This window comes from Perna viridis, chromosome 2 (assembly GCF_037379345.1).
Source record: "Perna viridis isolate PV_CMFRI_1.1 ecotype Kerala chromosome 2, ASM3737934v1, whole genome shotgun sequence".
NCBI lineage: Eukaryota > Metazoa > Mollusca > Bivalvia > Mytilida > Mytilidae > Perna > Perna viridis.
In genome coordinates, this window is record NC_142446.1 from 31,456,689 (window position 1) to 31,484,137 (window position 27,449).

General features: G+C 31.5%; 1 protein-coding gene across 14 annotated transcripts in view; it reads right to left on the reverse strand.

Annotated features, from left to right (window-relative positions):
- The window catches only part of LOC148624635 (phosphatidylinositol 3,4,5-trisphosphate 5-phosphatase 2A-like), a 92,646-nt gene that overhangs the window by 51,646 nt on the left and 13,551 nt on the right, over nt 1-27,449 (reverse strand). For 6 of the 14 annotated variants that reach the window (XM_088567407.1, XM_088567404.1, XM_088567408.1 and 3 more), the window contains one exon: nt 3,034-3,213. In XM_088567407.1, the coding sequence (XP_088423533.1) occupies nt 3,034-3,167 (134 nt within the window). In that variant the 5' untranslated portion in view covers nt 3,168-3,213. Of the gene's footprint in view, nt 1-3,033; nt 3,214-6,589; nt 6,673-10,846; nt 13,208-21,568; nt 21,751-27,152; nt 27,264-27,449 lie in introns of those variants that run through there. The other 8 variants (XM_088567401.1, XM_088567413.1, XM_088567400.1 and 5 more) reach the window with 4 other exon arrangements.

Genomic DNA, 27,449 nt, shown 5'->3' on the forward strand with positions numbered 1-27,449 from the left:
AATGTATTAAATTTGAAACATGAGTATCATAACAAAAAATCACTCATGCTATCAGCTATGATACATTTTCACTTATATTATGAACCTTTGTATTTATATACACTGGTACAATGCATATGGGACTAAACTTATATGAGGAAAACTGATTGATTTCAATAGAAGCTAGAAAGTTTTGGGTTTCCCTTTGATAAACTTATCTCTCCTTTAATTGTTCATTTGCAAGGTGTTCAAATGTAATTCTAACTCAGACTTTTCAATAAATAATTGACATCATAATAGAAAATGGTATTGTGTTGTTATAACTTACAATAAATTTGACACTTATACCTTCACTGGTCTATACCTTAGTTCTGATGGAACAACACCCAAAAGTCTGGACATTTTACTGCAGAATAAAAACAATAACAGTAAACTGACTTGAAAAAAACACTGATATACAAAGTCAGCTCAAACTCAGGAAATGCTCAGCATAGCCTTGCATTTTCCCATGGTTTTAGGCCTCATCTATATATCAGTTTTATGTCAAGTCAGTGCCATGTTATTGTCTTTATACTGCAAAAAAATGTAAAACGAAAAATAACATTATAAACAAGAAATACAACACTTTTTATTCAAAGCGGAAAACATCCTTTCAACTTCAAAACCCTGTAATGTTTGTGACATCACAACAGAAAGTTTAGTCAGTGATCATATATCACTTGTAAATATAGGGTCAATGCATTTTGGCAGCTAAAATATAATGGTTGCAGTATAAAACCCAAGAATTTTATTTTAGTTGGATTAATATAAATATTTGATCTAAGAAGACAAATATAAAGTGGCCAATTCATTAACCTTTCTATATGTTTATACTTACATTTAATAACCCTCCCTTTTCCTTTAAATATATCTGACATGATAACCTTCCATTTCCTTCCCTTTTCTATACAAACCCTGACACATGTACTCATGAAAGTAAGAATCTTACACATTCCACTTCCTAACGAGATAGATCAATAAATAAAATGTTTAACAGGGTGCACTTTCATATAACTGCAAACAGTTAGGAGGATCATGGACATGACATTCATATATGACACAACTCTGAATTCAATGTGATGTTTGACAAGATTCTGACCAGATCTGAAGTAGTTTCAGAACTTAAAATTTGACGACTTTAAAAAAAAAATTAGTTAGAAATTAAAAATGATTTATACAAAGTTGACGAAACTACTTATTTTATACCCCTTAATTCTTATTCTATAACCTTGGTTCCCTTGATTACTCTTACAATAGGACCATAACCATTTTAGGTCATTAAAACATTCTTTTGTGTTACAGAACATGTAAATACAGTTTCATCAAATGATTCCTTTCATTTTTAATCAAGTTATTGCCCAGAAACCCGAAATGTATTAGTTTTGGTACCCCCCCCCCCCCAAACCACTTCTCCCTTCAATTAGAGTAAAATGCTAAATACTAAGGTCTCGCTAACCACTTCTGTTTCCACTACTTTACATCAAAGATCCACTGTGAATTCCCAGGACAAATGACATCTTAAAAATACATATCATTGCAAAGCTTGGAAAATCATTATGCTAAAGGTACAATGATTGTAGAGGTTTTTCACGACATTGTCTTGAATTTTTAGCATGTAAAAACCTGAAGCCAGATTATGTCTCTCTAGAATGATTGGACAGTAATCATATTTCTTCATGCATATCTGTTAAGGAGGTGTTGCACTTATGAGAAATGTAACCAGATGAATTATTTGACAGATAAACAGACATATGGGGTGGTCCATTTATACCATTCCCCTCCAAAACATCAGATTATTTTATGTACATGTATAACTGTAAAATCAAAGAATAGCACTGTTGACTGAGCAATAATTAAAACTTGAAAGTCAAGAACAAAAAACATGAAATGAACACAAAAAATATAGACAAAAAAAACAAACAATTAACTTAAGAAAAAAACTACAGAAAATCAAAGTCTTTCCTCACTGTAAAGTTACCAAATTTTGTTTGAAGAAACATTGCAAACATTAACACACACAAAAACTAATCATAATTAGTAGCCTTTATTGAAATCTAGTCAAATTGATGTTTGCAAAGTAGAAAGTATGGGATATTTACAAATCAATTTTACAGCTTTTTCTTCCTGCATTACATATCTTACCAGATAATCTGTTACTTCCTTCCTAAATCTACAAATCTGATTTTAGGAAGTTAATGATTTTCTACTTTAATCTGATTCTTATAACAATACTTTCATGAACCTTTCAAAGATCCTCCATTTCTGCTGATAATAATGGTCAAAGTCCTTACAAAACATAGGTGTAGGGTTGGCAAAGATAAAAAAAATATTTGATTATAGCAAGACTCAAACAAACTGTACATTGCCCCCAACAGAACTTATACCCAACCTCAGCCTGTCGAACCCTGTACATTTGAGGACCAATGTGGACATACGATTCATATTTGGACACAATTTTTATTATTTATAAACAGTGAAATTTTCATTCCTAACTATAAACGGTCATGGGACTGCCCACAATCAGTACTACTCTGACATTTCTGCTATACTCAAAAATTAGCTTGGGTGCAGAAAGGAAAATTTCTTCTTGAAAAATTGCCAGAATCGTAGTCGTACACTAATGAAAGTAGTTCTATCCACCAGGTGGTGCTAAAAAATTTAGTTAGATATCACTAGAAATAAAGAACTATAACTCTTTCAAGAATTTTGGCACTAAACAAGGAGTTAAGAAAAAAGTCATGGTAAAAAATTCAACCAGTTGAACTATAATTTTAGAATTGGATTCCAGACATATTCTTTTCCTTGGTGCCTCAGAGGTTTTTCTTTTGTGTAACAAGAAAGGCTCATGAGTTCTGATTGAAGTGGCCCCATTTGCAATAATGTTATGTCCTTTTTGAATAACTCATTATAATTTTATTTTGAGGGGTAAAAAACAAATTTAAAGAAACATTGACGAGTTAATTTCTAAAGATTTTGGGATATTTATACAAGAAATAAACTTAATAGATATCTTACAGAAGACAGAGAACATAGGCCCCAGACAATGTTTCACTGTCTCTGACAAGGAAACTCCCATCATCTTTCGCTTGCTGCAATAACTCTTCAGCACGAAGTCTAGAAATGCCCCTGTGGAAGTACCCACAGGCCATCTTGGTATGGACTTGGCGTAAACTTGGTCTTGTTCCTTTTGTCCACCTACAATGAACAATAAAAAAGACATAGAGAACCAATAGACTTTGGTTTTATACATTGTGACATATTGGCACCATGATGCTGTACAGCAAAATGTTCAAAACAAATTGCTTTGCAGTGAAATTTGCTGAAAAAAAAACCCTGCATAAAACAATTACCTATATAAACCAATCATGTTCTGAATTCTTGTTATATCAATCAACAAAACACTGGCTAAACCAAAAAAAAAAGTTACAAAATATTTTATGTAGGTTTCACATTACAACAAAGGAATATGTTGATTGAACAGATACAGTAGAACATGTCTTCATGAAAAAAACTTTTCCAATCTGACACTATTGTCAGTCTTTTATAACCAAAAACATTCTTCATTAACCTCCATATTCCATCAACCTGTGTTTATCAAAGATAATGTTTTGTTTTACATGTGTGTTGGATTAAACAGTTCAGTTCTCTTTAGAAAATATGCATCCAAATTCGGAATACATATGGTGACTTTGATTCAGTATAAAACTTTGATATTTAATGTTAAGTATCCATGGTGCACTTAATAGACTCTGGTTTTTTTTTCATAAAATACAGTATAATATGAACATTTTTTAACTAGCATATTGTAAAATGGTGATACCTGCTAACCTATGGAGCAGTTCATGTGGGAGATTTCTAAGTAAATGCAATTTTTTATGAAAAATTCAATCAGTAAGTACTTTTCACATGAAATGTGATTTTAAGCAAAAACCTCCCACAAATCTTATATTTTTGTATGGCAAAATCTAAAATTTTTCATTGATTTGTAATAGTCTCCCCCTTAATCTGGGAGGGTTAACAGGAATGAAAAGGGTATATAACTTTTGGCAAGAAACTTTCTACACTTTTTCATAATACATTTGCACTAAAACTAAGCTATAAATATCAGCTCCTATTGTATTATTATTAATCTGTTTGAGGTACAATAAGATTTATAGAACACAGTTACTAAAAAAGCTTTGTAAGCATTTACATAAAGACAACAGTATACTTCTTTGATAAACTGTTCATGTTATATCAGACTTTTTAAATCTTAAGAAGGCTTCTTACAGCTGTGACATTGTAAGTTTCAAGTACACGAAATACTGCAATAAATAAACAAGGCATAAGTCAAGTCCTATTTACACTATCATATTACCATTCAATAAATCATAGGCCTCCAAAATCAAAGCGTCAAAAACTCAAATCAGTTAGACCAAAGTACAAAAATACAGGGTGTTATGTTCCATAAGTTTTAACTACATAGGCAGTTACAAAGGTGGTACAAAGAGGCCCCCTTATGCTAGGAAAGTAAGTTTGGTTGATTATACAAAAAACTGGATATCACTGAAGAGGGGCCCCTGTGCAGAATTTCTGGATCCATCATTGAAGTACATTGGTGTACATGCTGAGTTCAGTAAGAAAAACGATAGGTCTGCATGAATAGAGGGATTTTCAGAAGGAGAATTTCATGTAAATATAAAATAAGAAAGCAAATATAGTGGACAAATTTAATTTTTAATACAAATTTTCCATAAAAAAGTTTTAAAAAATCTTGGAAATCAAGGTATTTCTTAACCATGAAGTTGCACACATTGTAGTACTAGTTATACTCCCACTCATACAAGAAGTCTTTTTTGGAGCACATCCAAAATTGCTTACTCAACGTATGTCACATCTTTATAAAGCCACACACCAAATTTGAAATCTATCTATCCATTGGAAGCTGAGATAATTGCGACAGAATTCAGATGGATTGACAAGGTAATTCCAATATACCACCTACTCATTGATTGGTGGTATAGTAGCATGTATTTTTTTTTCTGAAATTAACTCCAGCTACATGCATACCCATCATGATAAATCCACACTTCATAGGAAAATGAGTAAACAATGATACCTTTACCCCTTAAACAAATTTTCCTCCATATTCAATCTTTGAGCAGACATAAACGTGTCACACAAAACTAATCAATGAAAAGATCCTTTCCTAATAATTTCCAGAAAAACTCAGTTGATACTTCCATGAAGTAGTTGAAACACCTACCCATAAAACCTTGGGTCATAATCTTTTATATGTAACATTTACCTGGCTGAAATACCAAATGATCCTAGTCAGAAAATTTGCACAAAAGGGTGTATAAACATATGTTTCAGCTCAGACAAAAACACTGTCTCAATCCAGCTTCCCCTATATATTTCAACAGACCATAAGATTAGTAAAACTAAAGTTTCATTACAAGACCCAAACAGCATCACACTGATCCATCATTTCTATAGTTAATATTATTACTGTGATAATATCAATATCCTCTTACATTACCATTCATTAGAATGTCATCCAATACCCCATTAATATTTACATATCTATCAGGTTTTCTACCTGAATATATTCTGGTCTGTAGATTTATCATGTCCAGTGCCTGTCTGTTTTGAATATGAAGAAATGACTTTGTTCTGAACACCAAATAGTATTTGTCCATTGAAGACAAACAAATAAGTTTCTCATATGTTCCTCTTTAATGACTGATTTCTCCCATTCATGAGAATTCCTACTCATGGAAGGAATTGTAGACTTTCAATTAGAACTTTTATTAGAACATAATAATCTTCTGCATAATGAATATTCAAGAAAATTTATTGGTACAATAATGCCCAGTGAGCTATATATGTTTTTAGCCACTAGGTCCCAAAAAATTAATTTCAACATACTTTCCTGTATCAAAAACTTATTTTTCTTGGTTCCCACTAACAAATAGGCAAAACAATACATGCAGTGTTAAGCTTATAAGTAGCTATAAAACACAGATAGCACTTGGAAGACAAGAAGCTTCAAAGTAGAACCTTAAAAACAAATTTGAGGCATGAATTTTGAAAAAAAATGACGGACACCAACAGAAAATCTGTAGGCCTTTATGAAGAAACTATGGTAAACCATGAAATGCACTCCCCAACCATCCATCCCCCTCCTAACAAAAAAATCATTAAAATTTCTAATGTCCTTCCTGAGTTCTTGAACAATGTTTTGACAGACAAACAAACATCTGCAAACCATAATACATCCAACAAAGATAGGGCACATAATAAATATCAAAATTGTATTGATACAAATAATAACTACAAGGTGGTCATCAATATCACTGTAATCAATACCTTATCATTCACAGTCCATAGTCCTTAATCCCATTAGACAGAAGAGTATTAGGACTAAAAAGTCATTTTTTACTCAAGTTAAATTTCTACACACACAGGAAATAAATACTTTGAAAATAAAGACTAAGGTAAACCAGATACTGCAACTTTTACAACAAATGGTAAATCATGCTGAGGTCTTGTTTCTCTAAATGAATCTTTTTTTTCAAAATACACTTACCCTACATGCCCTAAAGAATATCTACATTTTAAAGATAAATCCACTGCTATATCATGTAACAACTCCATTTTGGTCCCTTATTACACAAATAATACCAAGTTCAAAAGGTCAAAATTATTACACTTTTCAATTTAATGCATTTCTTCCTGTACAGACTGAGTTTATAGATTGGATCAAAAGTCAGCATGAACAACAATTGAGAAAAAACTTCCATGGAGGTTTTAACATGAACAATTTAATGCAATATACATGTAAGTTTATGGTGCATGCTTTTCTATGATAAGAATTCATCTTCTTCAAAAATGTAATTCTAACTACAATACATTCCTTCACAAGCACAGGAAGATATTTACTGAATTTCAAGAGGAAACATTTCTGTGAAGGTAATTTTCCCCCATGAATTCACAATCATGAAAAATATAGATAAAAAATATTGATGAAAATAACCCTAATGTGAAAATTTCTTCAGATTAATTTGTTTATAATTGGTCTAACTAATTCACTTTAACATATGTTTGCCCCAACAGATAGGTGAAAATAACACCCAAGTGAAAATTTCAACACTTACAGTACTGTTTTCCCAGTTAGTATATTTTATTTAGACTTATAACCACCACAAGTAGTATACTTATGAGAATTACCATACAATGGATTATACCCCTTCTTTTTCAAAACTACAAAATTACACCCATAAAAACAAAAATGAATGTGTTTGCAGTTAATCAATTGAGCCTGCCTTGCAAGTTAGAAGAGTTCAGCTTACAGGCACAATAGGCAACATATAGACATGTAAAATGTGAAATTTTGAACTAGAGCAATATTACAGGCATAAGTGGCCAAATACTGTCCAAAAAGACCTTTTTGCAGCTCTCCATGATTGAGGGGTAATATTTAAAGGAACAACATTTCAGAAAATTATAAGCATTTCAACAGGCACTAATTGTGCCCTTCTCCAAGGCCATTTGTTTTTTTTTCATTCATATGAATCAGAGTTTCTTCAGAACCATGTGAAAAACAAGAAGTTAAAAGAGGTAGACCTTTTAATTTTATGTAAGGATACATTGATGATGTTCTCTACTATAACAATCCTAAATTTGGAGAATAACTTCATTTATCCACCTGAACTAGAAATTAAAGAGACACCCATGCATGTTCCTCCTCTTTAAATTGAATTTGACAACAGCAGTTATCACAGTACAAAAAATTAGGCTAACAAGATTATTTTTATTTTAAAATTCTAAATTATACCAGCCATTTAGTGCACCATTGTTGCCTGAAAGACAGGCTTTCAAATCAAGGCTAATAAAAATATGTCTCAAACACGGCCTGAAAAAGTTTTATATCCAATATTCAGATGGGCTTCATGCTTTTGCGCCAATTTTTGAAATATTCACTATTTCAACTATTTCATTTGCACCACAAGGTTGTATTTCATTGCCCTATTTTCCAGTTAGGTTAAGTTAGATAAATTAAATTTCAATTAAACAGTTTTAATGATTTGTACTCATAAAAACTGCAAGTCTCAGATTTAGAACCAGGGACTATAATAATACTAGTAATATGAAGTCATTTGGGGGGTCAGACTTGTCAAGAAATTGCTGGTTTGTAAGGTGATTAAATACTCTGCATTATGCTGTAAATGCAATTTAAGTGTTCTAAACTTTAAAAGTAAATGACTTATCCTGCTCAAAATCAAACCTCCACTTCCATGTGGTGAGCAGGGGTACAGAAATATTAAATTCACCTGTAATTGGAACAAACTAAATAATTTATTATTGGTGCAAATGAAACACTAATTGCTGCAAAAGCAATGCATTGATTCAGATCTTAATGATAAATATTCTGTTTCTGACAAAAAAATTACAGACCATTTTCATAGTATCATAAATAAACACTGAAAACTATTAACCATAATAGAAGGGGGAGGTTAAAGTGCACTATAGAATCTGGTCTAACCCACCATTTACATCATAAATGCCTGCATTGCTGTTGTCTCTTGTTTGCCTGGAGTTTTTGTCCATCAGTTAAGTAATTTTATTATCACCCGGTACCCTTTACAAGGCAGTAAATAGTAATTGCTTACCCAAATTAAAAATATTCAGTAATTCTGCCTGTAATGCATCATACCTGCCCATATTAATCTTGAACCTTCAAGGTCCTGGTGATTGATAGAGCTTCTTGTCAAGGTGCGGATTTTTAGTTAAAATTGATGTAAATTATGGAGAATCTATTTAAGTATAAGTTTTTGTCAGAATCAAGAAAAATGGGAAAAATCAGAAACAAGCATGTCAAAAACCCACCGATCTGACAAAATCATTTCACTCAACGACGATTTCTATGTTTGAAAAGCCCACTCTGTACCACAGGACGTGAAAATTGGAAAAATTCAGGGGTTTTTTGCGAAGATATCTGCCCTTGAAATGTTCATTTTTTATGGATTTCAATGAAATTATAACTCAATTTATCAAAGTAATATGGAAAATCTCGTTTTTTTTCTTGATTCCGATGGTGCTTGTAGTCGAATTACATTTTCGAAATGGTGGGTTTCTTCAAACCACGTTTCACCGACTGCCTGATTCTTATGGAGACTGTCACTTAAATGCACTACTAAAAGATCACAGGTTTAAATTGAGATTATTTTAATAGAACATGGAATCCAAATGATGTGAAAGTGCAAATAGTTTAGCAATCTTCTCAATTACCAATCAAAAGTAAGTCCTCATTCAACATTCAATTTTTACAAAGTATGGTTCATTAGGACCTCATCAGTTCTGGAATGTTGCACCAGTACTGCAAGTCCTACTTATAAAACTATCAAACTCATTCAAAACATTATTAACCAGAGATACATCAAAGCCTTGCAGAAGCATCTTGAACTAAGATTACTTTACAAATCCAGAGCATTCTAATTAGATCTATAAGACACTCATTATTTAATTAGTACATTGGTAATTGGAATTGGAATATTTTCCATTCTGTTTGAGGTTTATTTACAGGTGCTTATATCATCTGAGAGAGACATCTATCAGGATTTACTGAACTTGTAATTTCTATAATTTGTTTAATCTGATTTATTAAAAGTATGCAGGGTCTTGTGAAAAACTAACCCCTTTCCATCTAATTGACTGCAAGACTTAAATATAGATTTATTGATTGATTGGTTATGGTTTTAATTCCTATGGCAGATACTTCTTGCATTTTAAGATGAGAGTGGTAAAAAATGCACTGAAAAATTAATAGACCCTGCTTAGTACTAATAAGAGACTCTGGGGGTGATTTTTAATGTACTAGCTCAATGGAGCAATATTCCAAAGGTAGTCATATATATGTCACCCCATTAAGATACATTATCATACTTTTTTGTGGTAGTGACTACCACTATTAAGTCATAATCAGAAATGGTCCAGTGCATTTGGTGTATAATCCTCCTACAAAGTTTCAGCAAAATCCAATAGCTATTCTCAGAAGTTCAAAGTAGTTGGATATCATTTTGCATGTGACAAACAGATTGACACACAGACACACAGACAAACAAACACACATTAACAATTCCCACAGACAAGATATAGCTGGGAAAAAAATCATATAATACATGTACCTTTTTGGTTGTTCCTTTTTCATAGTTAAACATAACATTATTGAACTATATTACATGTAAATGCAAAAAGTATTGAGCTAGCATTTGATTTTTTTATACATTCATATGACTAAGCAACGTATCACAAAAATATAAATATTACCCAGAAGTCTAAGTTCATTTGCCTTTGTGTAAATGTATTAATCTTGGTGTAATAAACTTTTAATTCAGAGAGAGTTTAAACTTTTGACCATTGGATTCCTCTGCTGATGTGCTAACCACAAACAATTTATAATTATGGAAATTTCCTTAAGGTCAATATCTGTATCATGTTTTCACAAATCTTTCATTATTAGAAGTATGATTGAGTCGCACAAGAAAATTTGATTTCCTACAAAATATTCAATATATACACATAATGGTAGTCATAAAATCCTGTTCACTACTGTCAAACCTATATAAATCAAACCATTTTGAAAGTAAAGGATTTGTATAGTTTAACTAAATGACTTATAATGTATTGAACTTCAGAGAATATTTAGTTAAGATAGCTTTCCACTTAATTCCAGAAATTTGTTCAGACATTCAAACATTCTTTGGCAGCCCCATGAAAATTGTTACATGTACTCACAAATCTACAACCTTGAAATTGAATGACAGATATAGAAAATATTATTTACCTTTTATCCCAGGGCCACATACTCTCAACAAATCCACAAAACAGCATAGCCCTATCCATGTTTAAAACATCTGTCTAGATACTACACAATAATACTATTTTTTTAAATAATACTTCACAAGCTACATGTAACAAGACTCCAGTCAAGGACAGTATATTAAATCTAAAAATGAATACTGTTATTGTAATCCATCTCTTATCAAAGCACTTAAAATATATTCATCAGTCAAAAATCTAGAGATGATCTTTAGTAATGAAAAGTTCATAAATCACATTTCGTTTCTCTGTCATCCAATTTCATCAAGCATCGCTCAAAAATCAATATCGCTATGAAATTGACTTGATATTTCTAAGGATGTCAGTTGCGAAAATCTTTGGGTTAATCGATTTCAACTACATGTGCAAATAATACAAATAATACTTGAATCATTCAGATGATTGTCACATGGAAAAAGTAATCTCTCCCAAGATTTTTTTCCATGGAAAAATCAAATGTGCTAAAATATACCATCTGGAAGGAAAGAATGTTTCCTCTTTTTTTTTTCTCTCAAAGAAATGTCAAGAATGGCGATAATTTTTAACACATCATTTTTCTTATGACATCAACGACAACTGGGATAATTCAACACTATAAATCACAAAGAGTTAATTTATCAAGCACACAAAGGACATTCTTGTCTCCTCTTGTTATCTCAAGAACTTTTCCATTTGATAGATTTTCTATCAAATGATGAAGCTGAACTGAAGAATCGGTTTTGTCAAAAACTCACATCTTTTAAGTATTGCTTTAAATTCTGCAATGTCGACAGAATTTTGCTATTCTGTATAGTTGAACAAAATTTATTGCTATTTAGACTTTAATAGCATCCTGGTGATTCTAATTCCTGCTTTTAACCATTCAAATCAACAAAGACTACTATTTGAAGGACAGATATCCGTTTTCCAATTACTCTCTCTGCAAAAATCAGTACAATAATATTCCAATATCCTCTGATCTATTGAAAATTTAAAAAATTAAAACTGAACAATGATTAATTACTTCAATAATTGACATAATTTCATAAGTTACTCTCTTATGTTTTAAAATGCTTTAATCATCCAATTAAAAAGTATTGTTCCATATGAATTATGATTGTCGAACATTGTAGAGTGGACAAATGCAGAATAATTACTGCTTTTTTTATTTTGTGTGTAAACAATATTCCACCTAATAGACAGACAGCTTCATCTATCAATACTGTGGTTATGTAATAAAAAAAGTTTCAAGTAGATTGTTCAAAGTCGTGAGTTCACAGCATAATAGTAAAACTATGTCTTTCAATAAACATTGTTTAAACTGATAGTCTAAATACAGCTAATCTGGAGCTTTTGAAATCTTCCATCAGGCTTAAGGGTGTTTTCTCCATCAACAGAATTATCAATGATTGAAATCCATTATTCTGATTCTTCAAATGTAAGTCTCTTTAATTCTCAAAGAAAACAAAATCACAAAAAATTGATAAAATGCATCATCCTTCAATTCTGGTAAAGTCATAAAAACACTTTAAGTAGCTAGTTTAAGCCCAAGTGTGTTTGTTTAAAATCAGTAATCAATATTGAAGAAACGGCATACAAATATCTGCCTGCCTTCCAAATTGTTTGTTTCAAAAGCTTCAATTTAAGTTGCTCCAGAGCTCCAAAAACTGCCATTCTTTGAACATGTATCATAAGTGTTGTTGAGTCTTTTAAAATTGATTACTTAAACACTAGTTTCAAGTCCCAAAATTTGAAAAAAAGATCCTTCCAAAATGCAAGTAAACTGCCTTCCACAGAATAATCTACATGTAGACTGAGTATAAAAACATTGTATACTAATGTCACAATTCAACTTTCTTGCCTCTCACAGATAACTTCTAAAAATAAATCTTAGTCCTTAATAAAAGACACAAACACCTGATTCAAATTATACAAATCAAAAACTGATAAAGATTTTTTTTTTTAAACTTTTACAGATCTACTACAGTAGATCTATCATACAAAAATAACAACTCCAAAAACATTGACAGAAACAATCATGTATATTTCTCCAAATACTGTGCTCAATCCTCAAATCTTGGAGCCTTTAGAAAATTACTATTTCTTGCTTAGGCATCAAAGTTACAATCCTATATAGCTTATCAGTATATATAGTCTTCAAACTGGAGTCTAAATGCCTCTAGCATCAAAGAACATAATTTCAGGCAATTATATTGCCCAATGTCTTCAGACAAACTTCAAAAATTAATTGTTAAAAATAACAATAAATCCTAAAATCATTATAGTGTCATTTCTCACTTTTAGAAACTTATGTATAATATAGCTGCCACTCCATCTCATCCAGCCTCATACAACAGCATGGATAAGAATTACATATTGACCACAAATCTATATTACACTATATTAGTCACCATAGACAGTCTTCACTATGGGTAAAGTGCTTATTGACAGAATTAGATTGTTTCATGTCAGATGGATAGATCAGTTATAATTATAACATGAAGTTGTTGACCCATACTCAAGTTTCAAAGTAGTTTAAAACTCAGATCAAAAGTTTTTTCATTGTAAACAAGCATTAGTCATTATGTTAACAAGTATTGCCTTGCCTCATTCAATACCAAACAATGCATACATGTATTTTTGCCTCATTATACTTAGTCTTATGTAATATTCTTGGTACAGAGCCACAACTAACACAATCATCGACAACATATCTCATTAATAAAAAAGGGAGAATCAATTATTCATAAAGGGGAACCAAGTCTCCTTTAAAAAAAAAAAAAACAATTTGTTTTCCCTTGTACGGAATGAAAATTTCATGACTGAAGCAAGAAAACAAATTACAACAGTCATTATGCTCAACTTAATCAAAATAATTACATTTGGGTAAAAAGACCAGAACCCATAGCCCTCTCGCCCATTCTTTTTAAATTTGCACTTCGTAGATAGTAGTCTTTAGATCAGCTGATTTAGCAAAATCACCTACCTAAACCTATGCATCAACAAGCAGCTGTGTTAAATGTTAAATCTACCTTAAAATATTCAATTAACACAAGCTTTGTAATAATTATATTCTCAAACATTCTTGCTGTGTCTAGACAAATATTGTTCTTTCAGTTGTCTAGTTAATCAAGCTAATTGTCAACCTAATAAAAAGACATAATAAGTGTACTGATTAACATAAAAGATCTGCACTTATTTTCAATTTGCATGAATAGAAATTTTTAATAAAAACAGTTGTTAGACGAAATAAAATTAGTGTAAAGCAGTCAAAACTGAAGCCAATATCTTTTGATTTGAATTCATTTGATAAAACAATCTATCTCTATAATCTTTTTATTAGCATTTGTACAAAACAGCTGATAACCTGCTTCCATTTTAACTTAAACAATGCATTCACAGGCTACTTTCATCAAGAAAATCTAGTAATTTATAGCGATGTTATTTTTTCCACATATACCTTGAAATTAAGATGAATCTGCAAAGTTTACAAAAGTTAATGTCAACACTATCCATCAAAAATAGTTTATAAAACCCATATCTAAACTTTTTTTCAGAAAAAAACACTGGGTGTTTCTAGAAAAGCAGAGGACGTTTACCCTACCGGTGCACCTGGTCCATGCTCCCTGTTTTTAGTGCAGTCCGCGTTGCTCATTTACTTTTGTTACTTTGTATGTATGATTTTAGTTACTTTATGCTCTTTGTTGTGTATGTCTGTTTTCCATGTCTGGTCTTTGTCCCTGGAATGCATTATTTTGATTACCGCTATAACCTTGGTTCCCTTGATTACTCTTTCCATGAATTGTAGTTAAATCAGCAGAATAATCAGTTGAGAGAATCAACTTTAGTCAGACAAAACAAAAGAAGATAAAAATACATTCAAACAGGATAACACATCCTCACCATTAATGTTGTTGATAAGACAATGAAAAAAACCTACTTTCACTTAAACAGATCAGCTGATTACCTACTTTCATTTTGAGTACCATTTATTTGTTCAATGATTGATAAGTTTGATTGAAATGAAAAAGTGTTGTACATTTCAATCAGCTGTTTGAATGTTTTTTTAAGTGAGTTTTCTGGACAAATGATTCTGTAAACTAGTGATACAGTAACAGCACTAAGAAGTGTGCCAATTTGACAGATGCCTGGTTATTTGGCTCATAAACTACCACTATTATCAATTCTAAATGTCCATAAAATCTGAAGCATCTGGCTCATCCTGTAAAACAAGATCTGTTTTTCTCTTCAAGATGCCAGAGGTGCCCATCATTCATTACACTAATGTGAACTGCAAGGTGTAAACATTATGATTCTTAGCAGATTTCAGAAGTACAAAAAATAAACTAAGTCTTCTTTTACATTCATTAATTCTGTTATCTAGCATGCATATCTTAAAAAAAAAAATAAATAATGATATTCATCATCGATTTCTAAATAGTTTGATATAGGTCATCTGCTCCAAGATAATTAAGAAACATCTGTTACAAACAAAAAAAAAAACAAATATGCATTTGTTCCAACATTCAAAACCCCCACAGCTATAAATATAAAAATTATATTTTTAACAATGAACCATACATTATGAAATTGTTGTTTCTGGTCAATCCCCAAAATCATAATTCAGCACCATAACAGTCTACATACAAGTAATACCAGAAGAAAATAACGAAAACTTTACACAGGCAATTATTGTTCATGTTGAATTCGTGTGATTCGAGCTTCCTATAGAATTCACATAAACTTCACTTAAACTTCACATGTTTTTTTACATGAAATTCACTTAACATGAACTTCATGTGAAAAGTTCACACTAATTGCAGGTGAAAACTCAATTCACCCTACAGCTACAAATTTAATCTGCCCAATTCAGATGAAAATCATGTGAAACTTGAGTGAAAATCATGTGAAACTTGTGTGAAAATCATGTGAAATAATGAAGACATTTTTCAAGGAAATGCAAATAACCGATGACAAAGAAATGTACTCAAATTATTCTATAAACTTGGTCCTTAATAACGTGATACATTTTTCAACAAAAGGGTTGAATACTAAATACCATATAATGCATTACATCTGTATTAAGCTTTTCACTCTAGGGTACCATTGAATTAAAAATATCAGACAGGTTCAAATATATATACTCTGATATGAAGGGACTTCAAAAGTCTGTGATTTAAACAGGTTTTTGGTTTATTCAGGGTTAGGTTTGGACAAGTTTCACTGTATTTTATGAAAATACCCGGTACATGTAATAGGGAAATGAGTGCTTTGTAGCTTTCATTAATTACAATGATGTCACAGTAATAGGTCCAATCACTAAAACTGTTTAAAATTGTTTAATCTTGCAGTTTTTTTTACACTTTTACATCCAGAAAATTAAGTCATTATCTAAGAAACAATGACATTTTCATAATGATTCAATAAATATGAAGCTGTATCTTTGGTGCAGACACCATTTCCCTGCCTGAAATACAACTGGTAGGTGGTAAAGAAAAAAAACAAAATGTATAGAACTTCTGGATTTTGGAAACTTCAATTTTAATGCAAGAAAATTCCTGAATTGCTATGACAGATTCAAGTTACACTTTGAATAGTTAAAGAATCTGATATAGGTTGGTAAGTAACTATTTAAAATTCAAACTGCTTGTACTTAAATGAAGAGGTCTAGAGCATAAGTTAGTTTAGTAATGCAAGACAAATTCAAAGCAAAAAATCCATATTAACATAATATTTAATCATATTGTTTCCTCCTGTTTCCAATTTATTACATTAATGACAGATAGGATTGGGGTCAAACCAGGGTCGTGAAACATAATATTGACCTTTAATTCATTAATAAATCATATATAAATTGAAGTAAAGGTTGAAAAATGAACAAAGGTGAATTAGAAGACTTGTAAGATTGACTAACAGTTTTATATTTCTTAAAAGAACCTTTTTAGGTCCTGCATGAATTTGAACGCATGTGCATTTCTAAAGGTCAGCAAATTTAAATAGATATCAATTTGGGTCAAAAACAAATTAATAATAAACAGGGCATGCATATAAGAACAACTACAACAAAATACATGCATTTTTGGCACCAATTAAACAAATCAAGGTTCCATGTTAAAACTTCATTTTAAACAATTTGGGGGATTAATGTGTGGAAGTAAATGCAGAAGGCTTAATTAACATTCTATGTTTGTTTAAGTTAATGCAATTATTTTTTTAATAAATAAATTAAAACTGACACATGTAAAATTAAGTGAGACATGTTAGTATACAGACAATCAATACTGTAAACTCGTAAAGAACTTGAACCACCCCTATCTTTATCGAAAATTTGTGACAATCATTTATATCATTTTTTCCACTTGGAAAAGCATTTGCTGAACAACTCATTTCACTAAGCCATGAGCCACGGTTCAATACCATGGCTACATTAGTCATCAGACCATCGGGGAAATCTGAGAAATATTACTTTATCGATTGTCATGTGATACTGAGGATTAAAACTGAGGTATTTGATTATTGCACAATTCTTGAGAAAAAGAATACCGGCAAAATAGATACTTCAAGTTAACATTATGAAATGGTCAAATAACAGACTATTGGTGACTCATTATGGCTGATATATTTTTGAGATATATAGACCTTTGACTTTACTTGGATTCTTGGTATATGATTAAACAGAAATGTGGGAAAGAATGACTTCAATGCAAATTTTTATCAAAGCACAACACAAACAGAGAGTATTACTCATTGATAAACAGTCTATTATTCAATAAGTATTTGAATCAATGTCTGACTGAAAGTTTATATTACCTCGCTTAGGAAGCTACATGCTCAGTAAGCTACATAAGTTCACCAGGTCAATCAACCAAGGAAAGACCAACTCTATCTTCTGAAGTTAGCTACTTAGCTCTCTGTAAAGGTGGTTTTGATTGATTGATTGATTATTGGGGTTTAACACCCGAGCAGCAATATTTCAGCTATATTCAGGCGATGAACATGAAATGGATGATAAAATTAACATAAATGATGATGAAATGAAAATTGGACACAAGGATAATAGGGTCGACAAAAATTGATTGCCACTAGAAAAAGGGAGGGATGGGTAGGGTCGGGCAATTTAGCCTCCTGTGGTGGAGTGCAAAGGTTCCTACTCCTATCGAATAGCACAGCAGGGTTCTTTAATGTGCGAGGAACATGGCATCTTTATCAACACGGTGCAACACTATGGCTTGCAGTCAGGTTTTCTGTATTATAGCCTGACAACCCCAGCATGTAACACACCAGGGGTACCCCATTCCACCACCTGGGGTACAAAACCCAGTTGCTCTCTGGGTAGGGTTCTGAGCACTATTTAGTCACCTTTTACAACAAGCTTAGCGCTGCTGCAGGCGTATTCTTTTGACATCCAGATCTACACAGGGCAGGTGGTTTTGAAAGATAGAATAAATTTGTGTTATATATCAATGAATTGTAAGCTAATAGTAAAAACAACATAACAAATGCACCAGCATATAACCTTTTTACCAAATAGTAAAAAAAGGAGACAAATTTTGAAAAGGTTTTAAAAGAACTTTTTTTTTAAATTGTGTATAAGTAGCATCTTTATAAGTCTAGCTATGGAAAAAAACATCAACGAAACAAAATAATAAAACAAGAGGAAAACATTCTCTTTTTTAATTTTTCCTTTTTTAAAGATAATAAAGCTATCTTGAAGTTTATCAATTGAAAAAAAAAAATCAACTCTAATTCGCCAAACACATAGACAGAGAATAACAAAGCAATTTTATTCAAAACCAATAACCACTTAGCTCGTGGACCCATGGACAAAAAGAATAAAGCTGATCCCAATATTCAGTAGATTGTTAAAAGTATGAATGGAACATCAGAAAACATCTTACGAATAAAAATCACTTTTGATTTATTAAAGCAATGACCATGCAACAATTATGATAAAACTATACCAATGCATCCATGTAAATGCATTCTTTTGATAAAATCAAGATTATTTCTATTATCTTAATCAGCATGAAACATGCAGAGTAATCAGTAGCACATGTGTTTAACTTCTCTTTTATCAAAACTGATACCCTTTCTGTCAATCTAAACAAAGGGAGCTAACTCAAATTGATAAAAATAGAACTTTAAACTTCAAAATCAATTATACTGTAAATTGCATGCAACATTAAAGTTTTATTGGAAATTTATACTTTAGTTATGAAACTAAGGGTGTTGCCAACGTCATAGGCGATTGTGACTATGCAACGTAGCTAGACAGTGATAGTTATCGGAAATAATGTAGATTTTCTCCTTAGCTATAGGTAGATGCCCTATAAAACAAAGCATTTTACATTCATCCCTATTGAAACTCTGTGATTTCTTCCACTCATCTGAGAAATTCATTGTCTCATCACTAGTTCTGCTGTGCTTCATTTGTGTAAAAACAGAATTTCTAAACCCTTGAGTAAAAAAAAAAAAAAAGATCTTCAGTAGGGCAAGACAGCCCAATGAAGACAGTGGCACATGAACCAATCAAAAGCAGGTTAATCTAAAAATAGGTCAATTTTCCGCCAAAAAGTAGTGCATTGTAGTACCATATTTCAGAAAAAAAAACCTTTCATAACTTTCTTCTACTGAACTACACCATTGGGTCTCTATTTTATTATTCTTAGCAATTATACAATAATTGATCTTAATGAGGATTTTATTTCAAGGTATTTATTTTTAACTGACATGACACACATTTTTACATGGGTGCAATAATTTGTTCCATTTTTCAACATCATCCATTCATATAGTTTCAATAATTTTAAACGAAAGAAATAGGTTCTTGTACTCGTGAATAGTGAAGATCTGGGAAATCTTCCACATGTGTGAGAAATCCTACAACTCACACTCGTGGAAGATATCCAAGATCTTCACTATGCACTCGTTTAGGAACCTAATATTCTGCTACAGGTGTTTTCATTACTATGTCGTCTTGGGTAATTTTTTCAGATAACTCTTCTTACTGTATCTTCACACTGCACCCTTTACAAAAGGTATCTTACATAATTACCTGACCCTTTCAGTACGATTTTCTGTCTATCACCCTATTGTCAAGCTCAAAACCATTTTATTGTTCCGTAAGTCCCAGGCACAGATCCTGAGGTTTTTGAAAGGTTCCAGAATAATGGTGTAGGGGGGGGTGTAACAGACTTAATATTTGATCATTATGCCAAAAAATTGCACTTCATCAATAAAATTTATTAACAACAGAAGGAGGATTCGAACTCTAAGTAATTCTTCTAGTTTAACCACTCTGTCCAGTACTGAGAGTATTTACAGGATTATTATTCTCTCTCTACTATCAACTCGTAAAATTATTATAAAATCTCAACCTCTAAGTTTATTTATTTATTTTTTTTTTTTTAATGTTTTATTTCAATAAATTTGTCAACTAGGTCATGATACTTAGAGAGGATCAATTAATTTGCATATCAAGTAGTCTCAAATTTAAAAAAAAATAGGATGTCATTGACCATATTTTTACATATATAGTGCAACCAGTATAAACAAAATGTCTCATCCATGAATTCTTTTGGTTCAGGTAAATGCTTCATTTTACAAAGGACCAGATCAATACAGTAAAACAAGTTAAATTGATCACATGAAATGGCTGTTCAACTTGCAAAAAAAATAAATGGCTAAATTAATCACAACATGAGGTACATATCTATAAAATGTTCATAAACACTGTACAAAATTTGGAAAATATTGGTCCAATTCTTTTTGAGTTACAGATTACAGAGCAAGTAAAGATACCACCTATGTGTGACAGACAGGATGAACTACTAAATCTGTTTTTACCACTGATGACACTGGTAAAAACTTTTATTAAAATATTCTTATGCATTGTATTTTATGTAAAATTAAGTGCAAGTGTTTGTAAGTATCAGGCAAAATTGAAAAAATCAGAAACATGCATGTCAAACCACACTGATCTGACAATGTAACACCACTCAATGATACTTTCTCTATTTGAAAAGAGAATTATTTGATCCCTGCATCACTGGCTTTGCTCAGAATTTTTTCAATAGAATGTTAGAAAAATTAGGTTTTTGACAGAGTTATCTGCCCTTGAAATGTTCATTTTCAGTTCGTTTCAATTAAACTGTAACTCGATAGGCCAGCATGATATGGTAAATCTTGTCTGTTTTCCTGGATTCTGATGGTGAAAACAGTCAAATTAAACTATCAAAATGGAGGGTTTTTTTCATACCATGTTTCACCCACTGCCTGATTCTCACACATACTGACACTTAATCTGTATATATCTGTCTTATTAAACTTCAATTTTACTCTCCCTTTGAAGGCCACTTAAGATTGTACTAAATTTAAAATAATTCTCTTGCAGACTTTCCCATATTTAGCTGATGAAAATTTATTGGAATATATGACAGACTTAGAATGTCCAATCATACATAGTTGTTGAATACTCACTTGCCAGATAAAACTAGTTCCACTGTGCTTAGAAACATCTTGATCATATTGCCTTTAAATTAGCAGAAAAGAAGTGTAAAAAAAGTCAAACTAAATAAATATTTTCAGTCAAGTGTAAGATAACTTCACTGTTATTGAGACCAGCATGAATTTGTAAGACAGTTAGGTCACCCCCCATTTTAATAGTAGATAAGAAATCAATGTGTATTATATAAACAAAGCAACCTACCTGCATTGTTTACCAATGGACAACAAAGTTGCAAGTTCTTTCTTGGCATCATCATTGTCCACGATAAAATTGAAGACCTTAGTAGGTGAATGAGGTGATTCAGTTTCTACAAGCAGACAAAATAGACATCCGCCAACACAGTATTTATGTATTGTGAAAAAAGACATGGTTTTTAATTGTCAACAGGAAAAAAATTCACACATTTTCATGGAAAAAGTTCTGAATGCATTTAAATCTCCACTCAATATATAGTAGCTATCCAAATGCAAAACTTGAACAGGATACAAAAATAGATGGGGAAGTCATTTCTTAAATACATGTACATGTATAAGTACTTATAAATACATGTACCAGTAGAACACTTAATGGCTAATGATGAAAGTGTGCAATTAAATCAAGGATATTTTGCCCACTGCCAATTAAAGTTTACCAATGGAAAAATATTACTGGTCTAGAACAACAATTTAGCAAGGAAAGCCTTAGATGTTATCAAAATACAAAGACATGCATTTTTTTTTAAATCATAGACAAATGCTACTGAACTAATGGTACATGTATACATGTATACAAAAGCAGCGAGGACAAATTAAGGTCGTAGTTGTGATTTATTATTTGCATAGTACCATTTATGTAGTAACATTTGAAAGAATCAAACTCAAAATGATCACAATTTTTTTTTTTTTATGCAAGTTAGCAGAAAACTTTTTATCATTAAACTGTATGAAATTTTCAATGGAAAACCATCCAGTAAATAACATAAATAGTCAAAAATCTAACAGAATGTGTTGGTAATGTAAGAGTTTTCTTTACTTAAAATAAAACTGTAATGCATTCCATTTCCCCTTTATTTAATGCCACTTCAAATTAAAAATATTGAACTTTTGGTGAATGCATTGCTCTTAACAAAAATAGATGTTGTTTCAACCCATAAAGTACTCTCTGCGTAACACTTATGTGGACATCTACTATAAAGCTACAAATGTTATTAATGTCGATTGGTAACGAGGACAACAACAATTAATTTGGTATATTTAAAATTCATTCTGCAAACCACAAAAACAACATTTGCTTCATTTAAAAACCCTAAAATTCTATCTTTAGTATTAATTTGCTTTTCTAAAATTCTCATACCCTTTCTTGCAAAGTTTTAAAGCCTGTGGCTACACATGTCCAACTTTTCCATCATCATTTAAGGCATTTATGTGTTCCGAAAATTCTATCAGCTTTTCACCAATGTTTTCTCTGTTAACGCCTGATATAGTTGCTTTAACACCAACAAATGCCCCACTCCTAAAATTATCTATACCATGGGCAACAACATTGACTGAATTAAAGCCTGATATAGCTGCTTTAACACCAACAAATGCCCAACTCCTAAAAACATCTATACAATCGGCAACAACAATGACTGAATTAAAGCCTGATAAGGCTGCTATAACACCAACCAGTACCCAACTCCTAAAAACATCTATACCATGGTCAACAACATTGACTGACTTAAAGCCTGATAAAGATGCTGTAACAAAAACCAGAACCCAACTCCTAAAAACATCTATACCATGGTCAACAACACTGACTGACTTAAAGCCTGATAAAGATGCTATAACACCAACCAGTACCCAACTCCTAAAAACATCTATACCATGGTCAACAACACTGACTGACTTAAAGCCTGATAAAGATGCTGTAACAAAAACCAGAACCCAACTCCTAAAAACATCTATACCATGGTCAACAACACTGACTGACTTAAAGCCTGATAAAGATGCTATAACACCAACCAGTACCCAACTCCTAAAAACATCTATACCATGGTCAACAACACTGACTGACTTAAAGCCTGATAAAGATGCTGTAACAAAAACCAGAACCCAACTCCTAAAAACATCTATACCATGGTCAACAACACTGACTGACTTATCTATACCATGGTCAACAACACTGACTGACTTAAAGCCTGATAAAGATGCTATAACACCAACCAGTACCCAACTCCTAAAAACATCTATACCATGGTCAACAACACTGACTGACTTAAAGCCTGATAAAGATGCTGTAACAAAAACCAGAACCCAACTCCTAAAATCATCTATACCATGGTCAACAACACTGACTGAATTAAAGCCTGATAAAGCTGCTATAACAAAAACCAATATCCAAACTCCTAAAAACATCTATACCATGGTCAACAACATTGACTGACTTAAAGCCTGATAAAGATGCTGTAACAAAAACCAGAACCCAACTCCTAAAATCATCTATACCATGGTCAACAACACTGACTGAATTAAAGCCTGATAAAGCTGCTATAAGAAAAACCAGTACCCAACTCCTAAAATCATCTATACCATGGTCAACAACACTGACTGAATTAAAGCCTGATAAAGATGCTATAACAAAAACCAGAACCCAACTCCTAAAATCATCTATACCATGGTCAACAACATTGACTGACTTAAAGCCTGATAAAGATGCTATAACAAAAACCAGAACCCAACTCCTAAAATCATCTATACCATGGTCAACAACATTGATTGAATTAAAGCCTGATAAAGCTGCTATAAGAAAAACCAGAACCCAACTCCTAAAATCATCTATACCATGGTCAACAACACTGACTGACTTAAAGCCTGATAAAGATGCTGTAACAAAAACCAGAACCCAACTCCTAAAATCATCTATACCATGGTCAACAACACTGACTGAATTAAAGCCTGATAAAGCTGCTATAAGAAAAACCAGTACCCAACTCCTAAAATCATCTATACCATGGTCAACAACACTGACTGAATTAAAGCCTGATAAAGATGCTATAACAAAAACCAGAACCCAACTCCTAAAATCATCTATACCATGGTCAACAACATTGACTGACTTAAAGCCTGATAAAGATGCTATAACAAAAACCAGAACCCAACTCCTAAAAACATCTATACCATGGTCAACAACATTGACTGACTTATCTATACCATGGTCAACAACATTGTCTGAATTAAAGCCTGATATAGCTGCTTTAACACCAACAAATGCCCAACTCCTAAAAACATCTATACCATGGTCAACAACACTGACTGACTTAAAGCCTGATAAAGCTGCTACAACAAAAATCAAAACCCAACTCCTAAAATCATCTATACCATGGTCAACAACATTGAATGAATTAAAGCCTGATAAAGCTGTTATAACACCAACCAGTACCCAACTCCTAAAAACATCTATATCATGGTCAACAACATCGACTCTGTTTAAGCTATGCAATCTTCGAAAAGTACCCTACAAAAACTAAAAGTGTTACAGACATACAGATATAAAAATAAACATGAAAATACTTGTATGCTATCAACTCTTCAAGTGTGGTTATATATAGCCCAGCTTTGCAGTAGACAGTAATTACATCTTTTTATACTTACCAATTTCTTAACCTCTTATTTTTATCAGTTTTTAAATAAATATGAATAATGCTCAACAAATTTTTAGCAAAAGTTTTGGAATTTATTCAAAAATAAATATCAGTTAAATCCGTACAATGTTAAAATGTATTTTATGCTGCAATATTATTTTTGCTATTTAAATGTAATGAGCTATTTACATATTTATGATTTTCAAGCAGTAACAGCAAACTTAGTTTACTTGTACTGCATTACAAAATTGGCATTTTAAGTACATGTAATTCCTAATACATGTACAGCAAAACCACCAGCAGTATGATAAAAATACATTCCTAAATGGTCTTAGGAGTTATACAACGAGTCACAGGAAAAATCTTAATAATATATGTATTTCATATTTCCACAAGCTTAAGACTAAAGAAAAAAGAATAAACAATAAACTCATGAAAAAACATTTTTATAAACAGCATTTGGTAATATATGTTATCCATATAAATTTGTAAGAAAGGCACATGTATTTCATACAATTTTGGAAAATAATATATATCAAAATTTGGTCTTAAAAGCAAAAAAAATAAATATTCAATACAAGACCTAAACATGGAAAAATATATTTTGCAATTGGTTTGATTGTGATGATATTGTATCTCTGGTGACAACAGATATCCATGCACCACAAGTTTTTAGAGTAAAAAAGATCTAAAGTATTCAATATATAATACACACTATTATTGAACTATACCTTCATTTATTGACTTGCAGTCTGTATAAATATAAGACAAGAGGTGATTCATGCATGTCAAAAACCCACCAAATTTAATATTATTTCTAGTTCAGAAATAGTAACTGACCACACAACAAGTCTCATTTTTTTTTAATTTGGTTGTTGCACTTTTGAGAAAAAAAAATCTATATATAGTACATGAAATTGACACTTTGCAAGAGTTATCATTCTTGATTTTGTTTGATTTGGTTGATTTTAGTGGGAGATAAATGTTTGATTTACTCAAAATGAATATCTGAATACAGAAATAAATAGCATTATGTGAAAATAAAGCATATGTAAGACTGAAAAAGCATTGCTGATTTGGTGGTTTTTTTACACCATGAATCACCTTGATATTAGGCAGTGTCTGAATTTTATATGGACTGGTACTTAAGTATTGTGTTGAAGTTTGAAGTAAATTGATCAAGTGATTTACAGCAATGTATAGACAAATATGCCCTTGATTCAAAGAGAAGAGGTATAGAAACACAAGTACCAAGTACATGTATAGGGTACCTTCCAGCTATTTCAACTCACTTGCAAAAAGCATTAAAACTTATTTGTTATTCTTTCTGTATAATATATATATATCAGTAGTCACTCATTAGCATTTACAGTACTCAGTAGGTTTGGTATAAAATAACAAATATGCAGAACTATTTGATTGGGGAACATGTATTACACATTTTAATTTCAGTACAAAATATTTTCAAACGGTACAAAACTTATACATATTTCAACACTAAAATCAAGATATCTGAGATAAGAACAGAATAATTTGCTAACCTACTCACTAACAAATCAGAGTAGCTAACAGACAGCTAACAGATGTACAAAAACATGGACAACTACCACTGGAATAAAATGTTGGCCCTTCCATCTGTCTTTGAATCAAGTACATTTAAGCTTTGATTCATGGACACACTCCTTAATATTGATTTAAAATATAAGGGATCATAATTGCTCCTAGTAAATTTTGTACAGAATTAGTAAAATATATTCATTGTGATTTTCAACAAAAAATTGGTATTAAACAAAATAGTTTCTTGCTTAACATCAAAGATATTTGTTTTCACATTTATGGCATTCAACTTAAATTACTAATTATTTATTTTATCATTCCTATTAAGTCATAAAAACTGTTTACACATGTTCATAATAAAAAGTAAGTTAATATATTAACAAGCCTTTAAGATTAAAATTTCATTTTCTCAACAAGTTTTTCAAGACTGATAGTTATCAATGACAAAAGAAATATTCACAAAATTTGAAATCAAACACAAAACACATGAGAGAAGCCTCTTCAATTTGAACATGTTGAATAGTTCTTAGCAAACAACACTAACTTATTCAATTCCCCACATTAACGGCTTACAAAATAAAGCTTTCCATCAAAATTTTGAATATTAAAAATACTAAACGTACTTACCATCAACAGAAACAACAAAGTATCGGTTTCTGAGATCAAGGGGAAATAATCCATAGATAACACTCCTGATAACACTTGTAACTGAGATAGGGAAACCACCTAGACATTTACAAATCACATGGTGTAGTAAAGAATCCCATGTGGGTGCCATTTCAAAACATTCTTAAGTCACAAGATAATGATTGTGCAGGGTAAAAGTAATTAAAATATGCACCTTTTGAACTATGTTAGTTTTCTTCTCCTGAAAGAACAATAAGTGTTTTTCTTTTTATGTAGTTCCTCAATTACATGTAAGCA